Below are 17,236 nucleotides of genomic sequence, written 5' to 3'. Positions count from 1 at the left end.
TGTTACCATAACGTTCCATGTGAGTTGTTCATCTCGCCTTCATTCTTACGTCCCTCTGTCCTACCCCATCCTGGGCTGATAGATGACCGAGATGCTGGATCCGTCCTGGTTACTCAGTCCTTCTATACCTTTCTCTAGGGAGTGAAAGAATGACATATGGTATTATACGCAGCAAACAATATAGGAGGTAATTCCAGGTGCATCATGGATAGGGACTTGGCCTCGAGCTATTTGAAGACCTTGAGCTTTGCAATTGGCCGTATCGGAGCCGAGGAATCAGCTCAGAACCCATCAGTAAAGAATGAACGACGAGATTGAACAACTTTACATTAAATATTAAAGGAAGAAGGAAATACTCCGTATATATTTACAGTGACAGCAGAATTCAAAATCACAGGAAATATTTAAAACAAGACTGAAGGACAGTATCAAATAAATAAATAAAAATATCCAAGCTAAGCTCTGCTATATTCCTGACTATACTTAAGAGAATTACTATAACCCAGAAATGTACTTAAGACCAGCAAGGCAGATGTGGTGAATAGATCCTCTAGCTCATGTTGTCAGGTCAAAGACAGAATACAGAATGCTCCCTCTCTCTGACTTCCCAAATTAATATCTCAAATATTACTGCTGGGATAGCTTGCAGAATGACAACTTCTTGTCATCTGACTATATCCCAGGTAAAACAATCCTCGATGGCAGCTGGTGGCATTTAGCCTCTACCTGTGAAAATGCATAGATCTCAGATCTTTGGCAAACGGTCGAAGTCACAAAACACTTCCAAGACAATACAAAAAGCTTCTTAGCACAGGCATTGTGTCTGCTGCTGCACTGAAACTGAAAGGTAGCATCTTTTTTATGGCTCAGCTATAATGTAACTTAATTTCAGCTATTTTTCCTGAAGTTTTGCAAGTTAACCTTCTACACTCCAGGTTTCCCCTGTTAAAATGTATACATTTAAACAGTTACAATAGTGTATGTACATTTCAATTCTATTCCAGTAGGGTGCACTATGGATACATTTCAAATAGCACTTTGTACAAACCATCTTATATGACATACAGCTAAGATAAGTATCTTATATGAATCATGTTCATATTCACAAATAACACTATTTACAAAATTCCACATAGCTGGGCTGGCAGTATCTCCTTTGTCACCCCCGCCAAACGGACTGTGTGCTGTAAATTCAGAGTTTCTACCTCTAATTTTACAGGGGAAACAGTTGTAGCTCTAGCTACATGACTGTTCCTCTGCACAGTGCCACCAAAAATAGTAGCATGTGATCCAGGCAATTGCTGATTTACTTAACTACAACACTGTCCAACTACATTCATTTATCTACTGACTCAATCTGTACAAAGTACTCTCTCTCTTCAAACAACCAAGTCAATGTCTTGTGAAAAGACTATTTCTAGATTATCATGGCTAAAAACAGCATTGTGTATTAATCAGTTTTAACTGGTCAATAGGTCTACAAAGAACTGTGAAGTGACTAATCCTCATCTTGTAATCAGTAATACACATAGCACAGTTGTCAGAATGAACACCCAATATGTTAGTATCTGTGGCAAATCTAAAGCCCTATGTGAAAAATAGATTTTTCAGTGCTACTTCAGAATACATAGTGGGGTGACCTCTAAAGTGGATACCTTGGGTAACTATGCATCTTTCACATTAAAAACAAAAGTACTGCTCTTTACACTGTTACACGTTTGCAAATACCTTAATGCACTAATGCATACAATTTTTTAACTTAATCCTTCGTAAACCTTTGCTGCTTTCTGCATGTGGGCGTGTTCACAGAATTTAATGGATGCACCACAACGCATAATTGGGTTTTCCATTTATTAAAGTCTATGGATACACTACATACTCTCCCTCAACTGATGTCAGCAAAGAATACAGTAAAATCATGTGTGCAAATTCTTAATAAAATGTTTACAAAGCTTTTTATTATGAAACAGCTGTCAATTTTATTAAGGTAGGGTAGAAAAAACATTATGGCACTTAAGTTAAAAACTGCCACAATGTACTGTATATCAAAACTGTGATGGGTACACTAACAAAAAAAATGTTGAAAGACAGTGGTCAGTGTATGGTGCTGTAAACAGAACACTTCTGCAGAAGCTTAAAAAATAGCATTAAATGACACCAAACAATGAATATTACCCTTCAATTTATGTACCAGCGGCATTTTAGTAAAAGTGACAGTGCCATCATATCCCACATTAATTTATATATTTATTAACCAGTTTATTCAACAGAATTGTGGCCACTTTACACTGGAGGCCTAGAAGCGATGTCAGGTTAAGTAGTGTGTCACATACAGAAAGCAAAGAAAGATGGAATGAATCCCAGGGCTCAGCATCCTAATCCACAAAGCTAAATTACACTTTACATAGGTTTGCAGGAGGTTAGCCATGTTATACCAGTGTTCCCTAATTGATCTTGGTTAGACAGACTCACTCTATGAATAACTATGATCAGCACCAACTGCCCCTGCCCATGAGGGACACAGGTGCCACCCCTGGGGTGAATTTACAGTTTCTCATCCAATCCCTTTAGACAGGATACAACTGAAAAGCATCAAAATGAAGTCCAAGAAGCTCTCCTAAAGATCTTACAAGTGCTAGCTAGCTGTTTTACATCAAGAAAACTTCTACATTTCTAATGTGGAAACCTACAAATGTTCATATTATGCTCAGTTAGCCACTCCCTGTAAACTTAAAATTAATTTAAGTATTGCTGATTAATGATGAAAGATTCACTTACTTAATACTGATACACTGATGAATACGGCAAAATGTTTCAAAAATAAAAAGACGAGCATTTTCAATGAAGTCTTCAAGACAAGCCACCAAGAAAAAGTCATTGATAAGCACCTGCAAAGGCAAAGTAACAAAAATCAGAACAAGCAAGCATGAGTTACTACACTATCAGGAAAAATTACTCGTAAAATGAACTGACAAAGGTACCAACTTCATTTTCAGAGCTGAGAAAATAGCAATAAAGTATATGAAATCTCGTACTTTAACAGATGTTCATTGGAACTGCAAAGAACAAATTTTATACTACTTTCTCTAATCACGTGTGACCAGTGCAGCATCAGTTCTGGGAATTGACCTAATCAACAAACTCGGAAGCAGACACACTAAACCATTAATACTGTGCTAACTTGCATTTAAACACTACATAGGTTAATGCTGTGCTGCAATAAATTCCAGTTTACATTTGCAGGTAATCATCTTAACATGTTCAATGCTTCACTCTTGGTTAAATATCTAATTAAAGGAATACATCTGCAAATAGTAAATTCCAATCGTACATACTATTGTAGGTGAAATTACGGCTGTGTGACAATCATCCTTAAAGACTAGAGACACAAAATGATCACTGCTGCAGGAAAACATATGAATCACTTAGGATTTAAGGTGGTTCTCAGTTTTTGTCCCAATAATTTATCATTTCAGACATCCCTTAAGCTACATTGTTGTAATTTTGCACCATGTGCTGCTAGGGGTCAACCGAGCTATGAAACAGGGCAAGCCACATGCCAAACTCTGTTCTTTCTTACAATCTGGGAAAAGTCCACAACAGTGAAACTGCACAAGTAAACTACTTTTGTGATGGACTAAGGAGACCATACCAAACAAACAGCATGATGGTAAGCAACACGTACATAGAATAAACAAGTGATTACATACATGACAGTGTATCGTAAAAACTAACAATGATTTGCTGTGTCCTTTTTACCTGCGTCATTATGACCAGTAAACCCCCCCCCCCTTCTACACACACTGACTGATTTATCAGTTACCTCCTTTTGCCATGTGAAGATTTCAAGAGAATGCGGAAAGAGTTGAGGACCACTACCGTCATCCTTCGGGGATCAAGAGATTTTCTGGTATGATCCCCTCCCCAAAGGGCTATTCTGTATGCCACAACTGACATGCCCAGGCAGTCTGCACATGTGGGTTCATGCTCTGCATTGCTTTAATGCACTTTTATTTATTTATTTGACATTTGTTAACAAGGAAAGTCCGACAGAGTTACAGCCCTTTTCCAGTGGAGACCTTGGGAGAAAAGCTCCACAACAGTACATAGTAATTTTACAAAAGAAAAAAGAATCAACAATCTGTAACAAAAAATACAACAATAAAAAGAGAATAAAGTGCTGAAAACAATTACTTTTCAAACAATAGTGCTGTTAATTGACAATGTACAGAGTTTGCTAAAAATAGCTATAAACATTTACGAGACCAGATTACAAATACCAAGAAGGAAAAAAGGTAAAGATAAGAAATACATAATTTGAAAAGGTAATAAGCCAAAGAAGAACACAAACTAATAAAAAACAAAAAAAAACAAAGAAACACACCAAGCCAGCAGGAATTATAGTTAGCACTTTCGTTTACTTCATAAGCAAACTTCATCAAACTGTTAAAAACCACAAGTCATTTAAATATCCCTCCAAAAAGACCAATTAAACAATTAATTACATACTGAAATTGTCCATAAAGGAACACACACACAAAATTGTTCATGCTATATAAAAATCAGTACATAAACATCGAAGTGTACACAGCAAGCAAAAATACATCCATAAATTGAATTAATAATTATCTAAAACAGGATTTCAATTTTAACATACATTTTATAGATAAATTATCATTCAGCCCAGGAAGGGAATGTGCATTAAACTTCAATTGCCAAATCAGTTCCCTTTCATCTAATTTCAGGGCTATAGGACCACCTCTATTATATTTATCCAACACCTGATCAATGACAAAAAATAGAAATGCATGTGACGGAAACTGATTTACATGCCTAGCCAAGGCATTATTCAAATTCCGCTTCCTAATGTTGTACAAATGCTCATAGATGTGCTGTTTCAGGCATCTTTCTGTCCTTCCAATATAAAAAGCAGGACATGCTTGACATACCGCCATGTACACAACATTCTTAGATGGACAGTTATATCTGTCCTTAAGCTGGTATACTCTCCCATACATCTCAAAGGAATCAGTAACTTAAATAAATTTACAAAAATGACAGAAACCACATTTTGACATACCACCAAGAATATTAATTCCACGATTAGTTTCCAAGGCACTTTTGAGGTTACTACCCTTCCTAAAAATAACATCAGGTTTCTCTCTAATCCTATTATTAAATCAATGTGTTCTCCCTCAGAAAACACCAATTCTTATTAATAATATACCTGAGGTCATCAGCATCATTAGTTCTTAGAAAGGGCATCCTTTTCACTAACAGTGGTGTTATACAAAGAAGGGTTAGGTTTATAATTAGTTAACAGACACCGTATATCATTTTCACAAACTCTCTCAAATAACTGGATAGTATTATTAAGAGGAGGATTAAATACACTTATCTTTGTAAAAACTTGAGGATGCAACTTCCGTTCGTGTGGATCTGTCATATTTCTGCTTAGGTTGTCTGCCAGTGTGTTTTCCTTGCCTGGCAGGTACTGTGCTTGAAGTTCGATTTGTAATTCCAGAGCCATGCTCCAAAGAGACATGGCTAGCCTGCATAGGGGGTATGAATGGGTTCCTCCCTGTTTGTTTATGTACCACATTACTGTGGTGCTGTCTGTCCTTATCGATAGCTGGCCTGGATGCAGTAGGTCTTTAAAAGCTATAATAGCATTTATTACTGCTAGCATTTCCTTTTGATTGATGTGTAGGTGCTTTTCTTTTTGGGACCATTTGCCCTGAATGCACCGATCTGTCACGTGCGCCCCCCCAGGCGTAGTCCGAGGCGTCTGCTGTGATGACTTGATTTGCTTGAGGCTTGCAGAATGGGAGACCTGTGTTTCTTTGGCATGCTTGAGCCCACCACAGAAATTCCTTTTGAAGACATGGAATCAGTGGTATTATTGTTTCCAAACTGTGGCTGTGTTGAGACCATAGGTTTTTTAGGTACCATTGAAGTTTCCTCATATGCAGCTTTGCACATGGGATTAGTAGGATACAAGATGCCATGAATCCCAGAGCCTGCAGGATTTTCCTTGCAGTCAGCCTGGTGAAAGTTGCCAGTTTTCTGAAGTATTGAGTTAGTTGCCCTTGTTTCTCTGGCGTGAGGTAGGCCATCTGGGTGTTGGTATCCAAGCTGGCACCCAGGAAAATTATTGTTTGAGAGGGTATTAGCCTTGATTTCTTTTTGTTGACTGTGTATCCCAGAGAATTCAACAACATTATTACAAACGCCAGATGTTTCAGAAGTACGTGCTTGCTGTCCGCTTGGATCAGGCAGTCGTCCAAATATGGGTATATTTGTATCCCTTGAAGTCTGCAGTAGGCAATTACTGATGCCAGGCATTTCGTGAACACTCTGGGCAGTAGATAAGCCAAAGGGCAATGCAGAGAATTGATAATGTGTTGAACCTGCAAGAAATCTGAGGTATCTTCTGCAATCTTGTCTGATTGGGACATGCAGGTATGCCTCCTTGAGGTCCAATGTTACCAGCCAAGACTCCTTGCCCAGCATGGGAAGAAGCTGCTGTAATGTGAGCATCTTGAATTTTGGCACGAGTAAAAATGTGTTTAGGATGGATAGGTCCAAAATAGGTCTCCAATCTTTGCCCTTCCTTGGTACCAGGAATAGTCTGGAATAAAAACCTTGACCCTGTTCTTGTGCAGGTACCTCTTGAATAGCTTTCATGTCCATGAGATCTGAAATTTGTTTTTGTGCCTCTGCCCTTTGATTGTGTGGCAGGTTTGGCATGCCTCTCATTTTTGGAAGAGTGTGAAAGTGGAATCTGTAGCCTCTGTCTATAATGTCCAGGATCCATTTGTCTTTTGTGACAATATGCCAATTTTTCGAAAATAATGCCAGTTTTCCGCTTAAAGGTGCTGCCATTTGAGCCTTGCTTGGCATGCAAAGGGGAAGTCATTGGTTCTGCTTTCTGAATGGCTGTGAACTATCCTCACCACCTCTTTGAGTAGGTGCTTGCCATTGTCTGCCTCTAAACGATCCTTGAGATTGCCCTCTACCCCTCGGGCGCCTGTATCTACCCTCTTTGGGGTCTGTCCGTGGCTGGAAAGGACCAATTTTTTGAAGGCCAATTTCTACTGAAACGTGGAGGTTGTACCTGTAGGAAATCATTCACTGTTTGCATTGATTTTGCCTTTTCCTCCATTTTCTTTAATACCTCCTCAGCTTTAACACCAAACAATACATCTTTTTGCAGAGGTGCATCTAGTAATTTAGCTTTGACATGATCTGGTAAGGTTTGCTCTTTGAGCCAAGCATGTCTACGTATGACTGATCCTGTAACAGCAGCTCTACATGAGGCCTCTAAAGCATCAAAACCACATTGCAAGGTATGTTTACCCACTTGTTCTGCACTATGTAACAAATCCTGCAACTCCTTCAAGTCTGGTTGTTCAGGCTGTGACATTTTTCTTTTCAACTGTGATAACAGAAACTGTTGGTACTTTAACATATGGAACTGACAGTTTAATGCCCTCATGGTTAAGGTGGCCGAGGTGTACACCTTTTCCCCCCCACCTTTCTAAAGCTCTGGAATCTCTCTCTGAAGGTAATGGATTTTTAGCAGTGGAGGCCTTAATTCCCTTGGGACCCTGTGAAATAGTTTCTGGATCAGCCACATGGCTTTTGTATAGGAATTGGTGTGAATCAGGAACCCGGTAATACCTGTCAGGCTTGACTGGAGCTGGAGGTAAAGAATCTGGGTTAAGGCAGGCCTCCGAATACACATCATCTAGTATGTCTAAGACAGGAGGTATAGCCAGAGGCCTGTGCTGAGGGAGCAAGAGGAAATCCCTAAGCCTTTTCTTGGAGTCTGAGTACTCTTGGCCTTCCCAGCGGAAGTGTTCCCTCAAGGTATGTAAGGTTTCCCCAAAAGAGTAATCCTCAGGGGGAGAGACAGAAGGAATGGAAGGAATGGACTCCTCTGCATCAGAATCTTCAAAAGGGGAGTATGAATGTTCCTGGTCTTCGGAATGTTCTGAAATAATGGAGGTCTGGTCTGAGGAAGGGGATTCTTCCTCCACTCTGGGCCTTTTGTCCGGGGGGGGGGGGTTGAGAACCCCTGATAAGAGTAATTAAATCCTCAGCCATTTTGAGCATCTGCTTTTTAGGCATGGGGCCTTGAGAGGGGCCCTGTGGAGCTTGTCTTTTAGTATGCATGGCTGCTTTAGACTTGGTGAAAGCCTTGATGGAAAAAGAAGAGGAAGGCCTGAAGACACCTTGAGAGGTGGCAGGCCTGTCTAAACTCTGAGTTTCACCGCCAAGAGTGGCTTCGGTATCTTTAGTCGGGGCATGGGCCGAAGAGCCTGCGACCTCGGGCACAGAAAACACCGCCAATGAAGTGTCATCGGCAGTCAGGGGCTGCATAGGCGCCTCGCCGAGAACCAGACCACCTGTAGTCGGCTTTGGCGTGGCGTCGGTAGAAGTCGCGGACCTCGTATGTCGGTCCTTATCTTTGCGTCTTTTACTCAAAACTGGAGTCGGAGTATCCGACGACATAATGTAATTAAACTTTTTGCCAAAATATTGTTGGGCGAACTCCGCCCGACGCTTAATAGTGCGTCTGTTGAATGTAGCACAAAAACGACAGGCCGAGACGTCGTGGTCTGGGCCTAAGCAAGGAATGCAGAGGGAATGGAAATCCTTATGCGGTATTTGCTTCCCACATGAAATGCAATTATTAACTTTGTCTGACATCGGTCTGAGGCAAGAAAAGTTTCAACGGGTACTTAGCTTTCAAGAAGACTTCGGTTGAAAAATATTCGTAATCTCAGGAGCTGGCCGACCGGCACTTGCGAACTGCTTCTGCTTCGGGCACCGCGCGGCAAGAAAGACTGAAGAAAATGGCGTCAGCTGGTTCTTTTATACCCCTGTCGCACTGACATCAGGGAAGAAGCGACGACATCCGACGCCGGACCTAGACTTTGGAATTCGGCCGACCGAGGTCCCGCCTGACGGCAGGAAAACCCATCTGTTATGACTGCAGCTGTATGCACGATGAACATCTGGTAAATTAATAGATTGATTAATATTGGGCTCAGAAGCAACTTTGGGTAGAAAGGAGGGATTGGTCCTGAGGGAAACTCTATCTTTATGGAAGACCAAGTACGGAGGATTGGCGCAAAGGGCTTGAAGCTCCGAAACCCTTCTAGCCTAAGTGATAGCAATGAGAAAGGCAGTCTTCCAAGACAAGTACTTTAGATCCACCGTGGCTGCGGGTTCAAACGGAGGGGCCGTCAAGGACTGGAGAACAAGAGTTAAATCCCATGGAGGGACTGCATCTTTAACCGGAGGCCTTAAAAGGAAGGTGCCTTTTAAGAAAGTCTTACATAATTTGGAAGATGCTGAGGAACAGAGATCACTTCCCACATGATAATGGGAAATCGCAGCTAATTGGACTTCGACCGTGGAAGAACTAGCACCTTGGTCGAATAAATTCGACAAAAATTCTAACACCGCTGGTAAGGGAGCTGTAAAGGGATCCAACTTCCTATACTCCGTCCAGATTGTAAAGCGTTTCCATTTGCTGTTATAAACCTTTCTCGTAGAAGGTTTATAGGCGGCTACTAAAATAGCCTTAACAGGGGACGAGATACCGGGAGTCCTAAGTATTACTGGAACTGGATCAGCCAAGCTGTGAGCTTCAGATTGTCCAGATTCGGGGTTGGTAATCCTAGTGGGTGAGAGATCAAATCCGGGGTGGGATCTAGAATCCATGGAGGATTCACTAGATGAGATCATAGGCATGGTAACCTCGTTTGATGAGGCCAGAATGGGGCTATGAGGATCACTCTGCTCCCCAACCGACGGGCTTTCTGCAATAATTTTAGCATTAGGGGAAGAGGAGGATAAGCATAAAGTAGACTGGATGGCCAAACATGCACCAAAGTGTCTCTGGGAGATTCCCCTGGTGGGGGAATTAGAGCGAAGTAGTTGCCGCACTTTGCGTTCGAAGGAGACATGAAGAGATCGCAGGAAGGTTGACCCCACTTGAGGAAGATTTGCTTTGCTATTCTGGGGTTCAGAGACCTCTCGTACGGTGAGAGGATAGTTTGACTCAGCCTGTCTGCCAAAATGTTCGACCGACCCGGAATGTGGGTCGCTATGAGAAAGCAGTTGGTGGAGATCACCCATTCCCAAACTCTCATGGCCTCTCGGCAATGTGGGTAGGATCTGGTTCCCCCCGGTCTGTTGATATACCAGACCACTGACAAGTCTGTCCAAATTGCAACTGTCCCTACGGGAAGAAGGGCCTGGAGTGCTTGCAACGCCAAAAGCACCGCTCTCATCTCTAGGACATTGATATGCAATAAGGTCTCTGAATGGGTCCACGTGCCTTGGATGGTTCTGCCCATACAGTGCCCCCCCACCCTAGGCGAGAAGCATCCGTGGTCACCGTGGTTAGAGGTGGGGACATAGAAAAAGGGCGCCCTATCTGGAGGTCCGGAGACTGAAGCCACCAGAGCAGGGATTTCCTTCAAACCCTGCTGAGGGGAATGGGTGAACTCAGTGGGTGTAGCAGGATGGACCATTGAACCTGCAAGGTCCATTGTAGTATCCTCATGTTCAAGCGCGCTAGAGGTAGCAGATTGATCGCGGCCGCCATGGAACCTAGAGCCCTCAGAACCAATTCCACTGGAGAAGCCAAGGATTGTAGAAGGGCCAGTACGTGGAGCTTCAGAGTACGAATCCGGTCCGGAGTTAAGACGACTCTCAATAGGTTTGTGTCTAACCTGGCTCCTATGAAGTCTAAGATTTGGGTTGGATGAAGGGAAGATTTGTTGAGGTTGATTGCGATTCCCAGCCGGGAGGCCAAGTGGTGGAAGTAATTTCTGGCTGAACATAGTAGATGCCTGTTGGGGGCGGTCAGGAGCCAGTCGTCCAGGTACAGGAAGACCTGTATTCCCTGGAGTCTCAGGTGGGCCGCTACTAATGCCAAAACTTTGGTGAACACCCTGGGGGCTGTGGTGAGACCAAAGAGAAAGGCCCTGAACTGGTAGTGACTGGCTCCTAGCCGGAAGCGGAGAAACCTTCTGGATCGTCTGTCCATCAATATGTGGTAGTACGCATCCTTGAGGTCTATCGAGCAAATCCAGTCGTTCTCCTGTAAGAGTGGGAGAATGGATTGAATGGTGACCATCCGGAACTTTTCTTTGGCCACTGACAGGTTTAGAAAGGACAGGTCGAGGATTAGCCTCAAGTCCCCCATCTTTTTTGGCACCAGAAAGAACCTGGAGTAGAAGCCCGATTCGGATTGGTCTCGGGGGACGCGCTGGATCGTTCTTTTTTCTATCGGCTGCTGCCTCCCTTTGATTGGGTGGGACATCGGGGAGGCTCCGGGATCTGGGAGGGGGATTCAGAAAGGGGATTTTGTAACTTCTGGATACGATTCGAAGCACCCAGCGATCTGTTGTAATGGACTCCCAAACTGCTAGGTGCCTCGAGAAACGCCCCCCCGACTGCCACCAGAGTGGAACAGTCGGGTAACCCTTCAGGTCTGCTGCGCGGGCCGATCCGAAAAGAGTTCTCTCAACCTGAAATTCTTCGGTCCCCCTCTGCCTCTGGGCCGGCGTCCACCCTGTCCTCCTCTGCCTCTGAAGGACGAGGGGTCCAGAGCGAAACGGGACTGTTGAGACTTCTGGAATCACATCTTCTTTTGTCCCCTTTGCTTCCTGGAGAAGGACCTCTGGGGAGAAGCGGACTCCGATGGCAGACAACGTCTTCCCGTCTTTCTCGCTCTGGACCAGCGTGTCGCAGACGGTCTTGCCAAAAAGCGAAGAAAGTACAGTTTTGTACCTACCATAAATGTAGATGTCCGAACTGGATAGCATCTGCAGTCATAACAACTGGGTTGTCCTGTCGTCAGGCAGCCCTTCGGTCGGCCGGATTCCAAAGTCTGGGTCCGGCTTCGGCTGATGTCGCACTTCACCCGACGTCATCTTTGCTGGTCTTCGGGTATAAAGGCATCAGCCGACGCCATTTTCCTCAGTGTTTCTTGCCCCAGATGCCAGTTGCCCTCCTGGAAGGCTAAATTTTGGATAAATGCCAATGTTTCCAAAAAGATAGAAGGCAAACACAAGAAATAAGCATGTATGTACATATATACAAACAAATACACCATAAGCGACTCCCCCCACCAGCTAGCTATTAGGGGGGTAAATACCTAGGAGTACCACAGAGGGAAGGAGGGAGGTAATCCTGACTGCAGATGCTATCCAGTTCGGACATCTACATTTATGGTAGGTACAAAACTGTACTATGTCCTTCATGGATGCATCTGCAGTCATAACAACTGGGTAGAATACCATAGCCAACTAGGGAGGAGGAAGAAGAACTTATGGTGTGGTTAGGATCCCTTGCAGTACAGCGGTGGCAAACCCTGCTCGGGATCTGGAATACAGAGGTAAATTATAATGCTTGGCAAATGTATGCACGGAGGTCCAAGTAGCCGCCTCAATAATGTCCTTGGTTGCCACTCCTCGTAAGAAGGCTGTGGTAGTGGCTGTTGCCCTTGTAGAATGAGGCCTTATGTTCTGTGGAATTGGTTTTCCATGGAAGGAGTAACAGAATCGTATGCAATTTCCTATCCATTTGGAGATTGTCTGTTTGGAAATTGCTTTTCCTTCCCTTCCTGTTGCATAGGCTACAAAAAGCTGGTCAGTTTTTCTGTTACTTTTGGTTCTGTCCAGGTAGTAGCGTAGCTGTCTATGTACATCCAAGGTATGCAGCATTCTTACCCCTCTGTTTTGTGGGTTGGGGAAGAAGGTAGGTAGGTGGATTGCCTGGTTTAAAGACACTCTGGATACCACCTTAGGCATAAATGTAGGATTAGTTCTCATGGACACTCTATCTTGGTGGAAGATTAGGAAGGGTTGTACTGCCATTAGGGCCTGAAGTTCAGAAACCCTCCTTGCTGAGGTTATTGCCAGTAGGAAAGCAGTTTTCCATGATAGGTGCTGTAGGTCTGCTGTTTTTGCTGGATCAAAAGGAGGGAGTGTCAACTTTTCTAGCACAAAGTTCAAGTCCCAAGCTGGCAATGGTGGTTTCCTAGGAGGTTTTACATTCTTGATCCCTCTGAGGAACTGCCTGAGTAGAGGATGTGAAAAGACAGGTGGATCAAAGCTGTATTCTGCTGAAATAGCTGATGCATGTATCTTGATGGAGGAATAGGACAGGCCTGTATGTAGAAGCTCTGCCAAATACTCCAGAATGTTAGCAATATCTATATTCGACACATCTTTTCCTCTTTCAGCACTCCAAATGACAAACCTTTTCCATTTTCCTGCATAGTTCCTTCTTGTTGAAGGTCTGCGGGCTTCAAGGATAATGTCTTTAACCCTTTGGGAAAGATCTGGATTAGTTGTTGCTATGTGATGTTCCATGCAGTCAGTTGCAAAGTTTTTAGGTTTGGATGCATGATGCTGTAGTTGTTCTGAGTTAACATCAAAGGCATCAGGGGTATTGACCACATTTTGTCCCGAGACATGCTCCTCAGCAATGGGTACCAGTGTTGTCTTGGCCAGTTCGGAGCTATCAGGATTATCCTTGGACGTTCTTCCTTGATTTTTAGTAATATCTTGTGTATCAAGGGAAGAGGTGGGAATGCATATGCTGTCAGACCTTTCCAGCTGAAGGAGAGCGAATCCACCTTCCATGCAAGTGGGTGGAATGTCCTTGTGCAGAATTTTTTGAGCTGGTGATTTAGAGGGGAAGCGAATAGATCTATCTGTGGCATTCCCCATTTCTTTGAGATGGTCTTGAAGATGTCCGGGTGTAGCATCCATTCGTGAGCATCCGAGGTGGTTCTGCTTAACATGTCTGCTAGAGTGTTCTCCTTTCCCGGTACAAATATTGCCTGTAACTGGATGTTGTAGCTGAGTGCCAGGTTCCAAAGGTCCAAAGTCATTCTGCATAGGGGGTATGAATGAGTGTCTCCCTGTTTGTTGATGTACCACATGACTGTGGTGTTGTCTGTCCTTATCATCAAATGGCCTTCTTTGAGAAATGGTCTGAATTTTTGGATTGCCAGTTTTACTGCCAGCATTTCTTTTTGGTTGATGTGCAGGTGTAGCTGGTCCTGAGTCCACAATCCCTGTACGCATTTGTCCAGCATGTGAGCCCCCCATCCTAGGTCTGAGGCGTCTGTTGTGATGGTTTGGCTTGCTCAAAAGTTGAGAAAGGGTAGGCCTGGGAACTCCTGTTTTAGGCATGGGATTAGTGGTATTTCTGTTTCTAGGCTGTGCCTGTGTTGGGACCATAAATTCTTTAGGTACCACTGTAGTTTTCTCATATGCAGTCTGGCATGAGGGACCAAGATTATGCATGATGCCATGAAGCCCAAGGCCTGCAGAACTTTTCTTGCTGTTAGCTTGTTCTGTTTTGTTAGTGCCAAGAAGTAAAGAGGGAGCTCTTTTTGTTTTTCTGCAGTTAGGAATGCCATTTGTCTTACTGTGTCCAATTCCGCGCCCAAGAATGTCCTTGTTTGGGATGGTATCAGCCTTGACTTTTGTAAATTGACTGTGTATCCCAGGGCTTGTAGCAAGTAAATGACCCTTTGTAAATCTGTTGTCAGCTTGCTTTTGTTGTCCGCTTGTAGCAGGCAGTCGTCCAGGTATGGATAAATTTGGATTCCCTGTAGTCTGCAGTGGGCGATTACTGATGCCAGGCATTTTGTGAATACTCTGGGCGCAGTAGATAAGCCAAAGGGCAATGCTGAGAATTGATAGTGCTCTGATCCTGCAAGAAATCTGAGGTATCTTCTGCAATTTGGTCGAATGGGGACGTGCAGGTATGCCTCCTTGAGATCTAGAGTTACCAGCCAACACTCCTTGCCCAGCATGGGAAGAAGTTGCTGTAGGGTCAGCATTTTGAATTTTGGGACAATGATGTATGTGTTTAAGATGGACAGGTCGAGAATAGGTCTCCAACTTTTTTCTTTTCTTGGAACTAGGAATAGTCTGGAGTAGAATCCTTTGCCTTGTTCTGTTATTGGTACTCTTTCCACAGCTCTCATCTTTGTTAATTGCATTATCTGCTGTAGAGCTTCCATTTTTTTGATTTGGAGGAAGGTTTGGCATTCCTCTTTTGACTGGTAAAGTGTGGAAGTGGAACCGGTAACCTTGGTCTATGGTTTGCAAAATCCACTTGTCTTTTGTGATATAGTGCCAATTTTTCGAAAATAAGGCTAATTTTCCGCCTAATGGTGCTGCTATTTGTTCCCTGGTAGGCGGAGTTAAAGTCAAGTCACTGTGATTGTCCTGTTGCAGTGGTAGTGGCTGTGTCCGTGCCTCTGTTATTACCTTGCCACTGTCGTCCTCTGTAGGCACCCCCTCTGGATTGATTTCTGCCTCTGGAACGTCTATTCCTGCCCCTTTGGGATCTTGTGGAGTCAGGAAAGGACCAATTTTTGGCAGGCCAGTTCCTGCTAAACCTTGGGGGCTGGACCTGTAAGAAATCTTTAACCGTTTGTACAGATTTTGCCTTTTCTTCCATTTTCTTCATTACCTGCTGGGCAGGTGTACCAAACAAACTGGCCTTATCCATAGGAGCATCTAATAATTTAGCTTTAACATGATCCGGTAAGACCTGTTCCTTCAACCATGCATGTCTTCTTATCACTGTGCCAGTCATGGCTGATCTAAATGAAGCCTCCAGTGCATCATAGCCACATTTTAAAGAATGGTTACTAACCTGTTGTATGTTATTTACCATTTCTAATACATATTTCTTATCTATAGAGTCATCAGAGGCTAGCTTTTTAGTTAACTGATCAAGCATAAACTCTTGGTATTGTATCATGTGAAACTGACAGTTTAAAGCTCTAGCTGAGAGAGTAGCAGAGGTGTAAACCTTTTTGCTCCATCTGTCTAAAGACCTGGATTCCCTTTCAGAAGGAATAGGGTTTTTTGCTGTGGTCGAGGCTACTGCCTTAGGCCCCTGGGATATAGTTTCGGGGTCTGCAAGTGGGGCCTTGTATAGGTGGTGATGAGTGTCTGGCACCCTGTAAAATCTATCTGGTTTGGCAGGGGCTGGAGGTAAGGAATCAGGTGCAGTGCAGACATCATTAAATGCATCGTCCACAACAGAAAGGACAGGAGGTATAGCTAAGGGCCTATGTTGTGGTAAGTGCAGAAAAGTTCTAAGTCTTTTTCTGGAATCTGAGAAATCCTGTTGCTGCCATTGGAATTGTTCTCTCATGGCATGTAAAGTTTCCCCAAAGGAGAATTCCTCTGGTGGAGAGGCAGCTGGAATGGATTCTTCAGCATCGGAGTCTTCATAATTGGAAAAAGGAGCCTCTGGCTGGTCTGTAATATCTGAGTCATCCGCAGAATCATCAGAGGACACAGGCTCGGGGCTCTGCTCTAGGTCTCTTTTCTGGGGCTGAGAGGCCCTGTCTGGGAGAGATTGAGATCCCCTAATTAAGGATATTAAATCTTCTGCCAGAGAAAGCATTTGTGAACTAGAAGTGGGCCTGGTTGAGGGGGGTTTAACAGGCACTGATTTAGTAGATTTGGCTGCTTTAGCCCTGGCAAAGGCCTTAATAGACATGGCTGCAGGAGGCCTAGCAGCACCACGTGCTGGGGTAGAGACATCCAAGGGGATGGTGTCTGATAAGTCCTTAGTAACCACAGTTGTAGGTAAAATTTCTAAGGCTGATTCAAGTAAAGTAACAGGAACCTCAGTAGTAGTCAATGATTCGGCTGTATTTTGATCAGTTTTCTCGGTTTCGGCCGAAACCGAGACACTCGCGGTTTGCTTAACCGTGGTTTCGCCGAAACCGCGGACCGCGAGTGTCGGTCTTTTCTTTGCTTTTTAACAATTTGGGTAGTCGGAGGATCCGACGGCATAATGTACGCAAAATCTGAGCCGAAAAACTGTTCAGCAAACTCCGACCGACGCCTAAGCGTTCGTCGGTTGAAGGAAGCACAGGCCGAACAGGCTGCTACGTCGTGGTCTGGGCCTAAACAAGGCAAACAGTAAGAGTGGAAATCTTTATGAGGTATTTGTTTCCCACAAGTTAAACAGTTATTGACTTTTTCTGACATCGGCTGAGGCAAGAAAGAGTCCCCAACGAGGTACTTAGCTTTTAGAAGTCTTCGAAGTAGCATTCGGTAGTAGTAATCTCTGGATCTGACCGACCGGCAATTGCGAACAGCTTCTGCTTCGGGCGCCACGCGGCAAGAAAGACTGAGGAAAATGGCGTCGGCTGATGCCTTTA

General features: G+C 43.8%; 1 protein-coding gene across 1 annotated transcript in view; it reads right to left on the bottom strand.

The window, feature by feature from the left end:
* The window catches only part of EIF3E (eukaryotic translation initiation factor 3 subunit E), a gene marked incomplete in the record, with an annotated part of 1,040,336 nt that overhangs the window by 233,785 nt on the left and 789,315 nt on the right, over nt 1-17,236 (bottom strand). The window contains 1 exon segment of the mRNA XM_044065734.1: nt 2,779-2,888. Coding sequence (XP_043921669.1) covers nt 2,779-2,888 — 110 coding nt within the window.

The sequence above is a fragment of the Protopterus annectens genome, chromosome 3.part0 (genome assembly GCF_019279795.1).
Source record: "Protopterus annectens isolate FY-2018-M chromosome 3.part0, PAN1.0, whole genome shotgun sequence".
In the NCBI taxonomy this organism is placed as follows: Eukaryota; Metazoa; Chordata; order Ceratodontiformes; family Protopteridae; genus Protopterus; species Protopterus annectens.
Note: the sequence above shows the minus strand (reverse complement) of the source record. Positions and strands in the feature narration are given on the sequence as shown.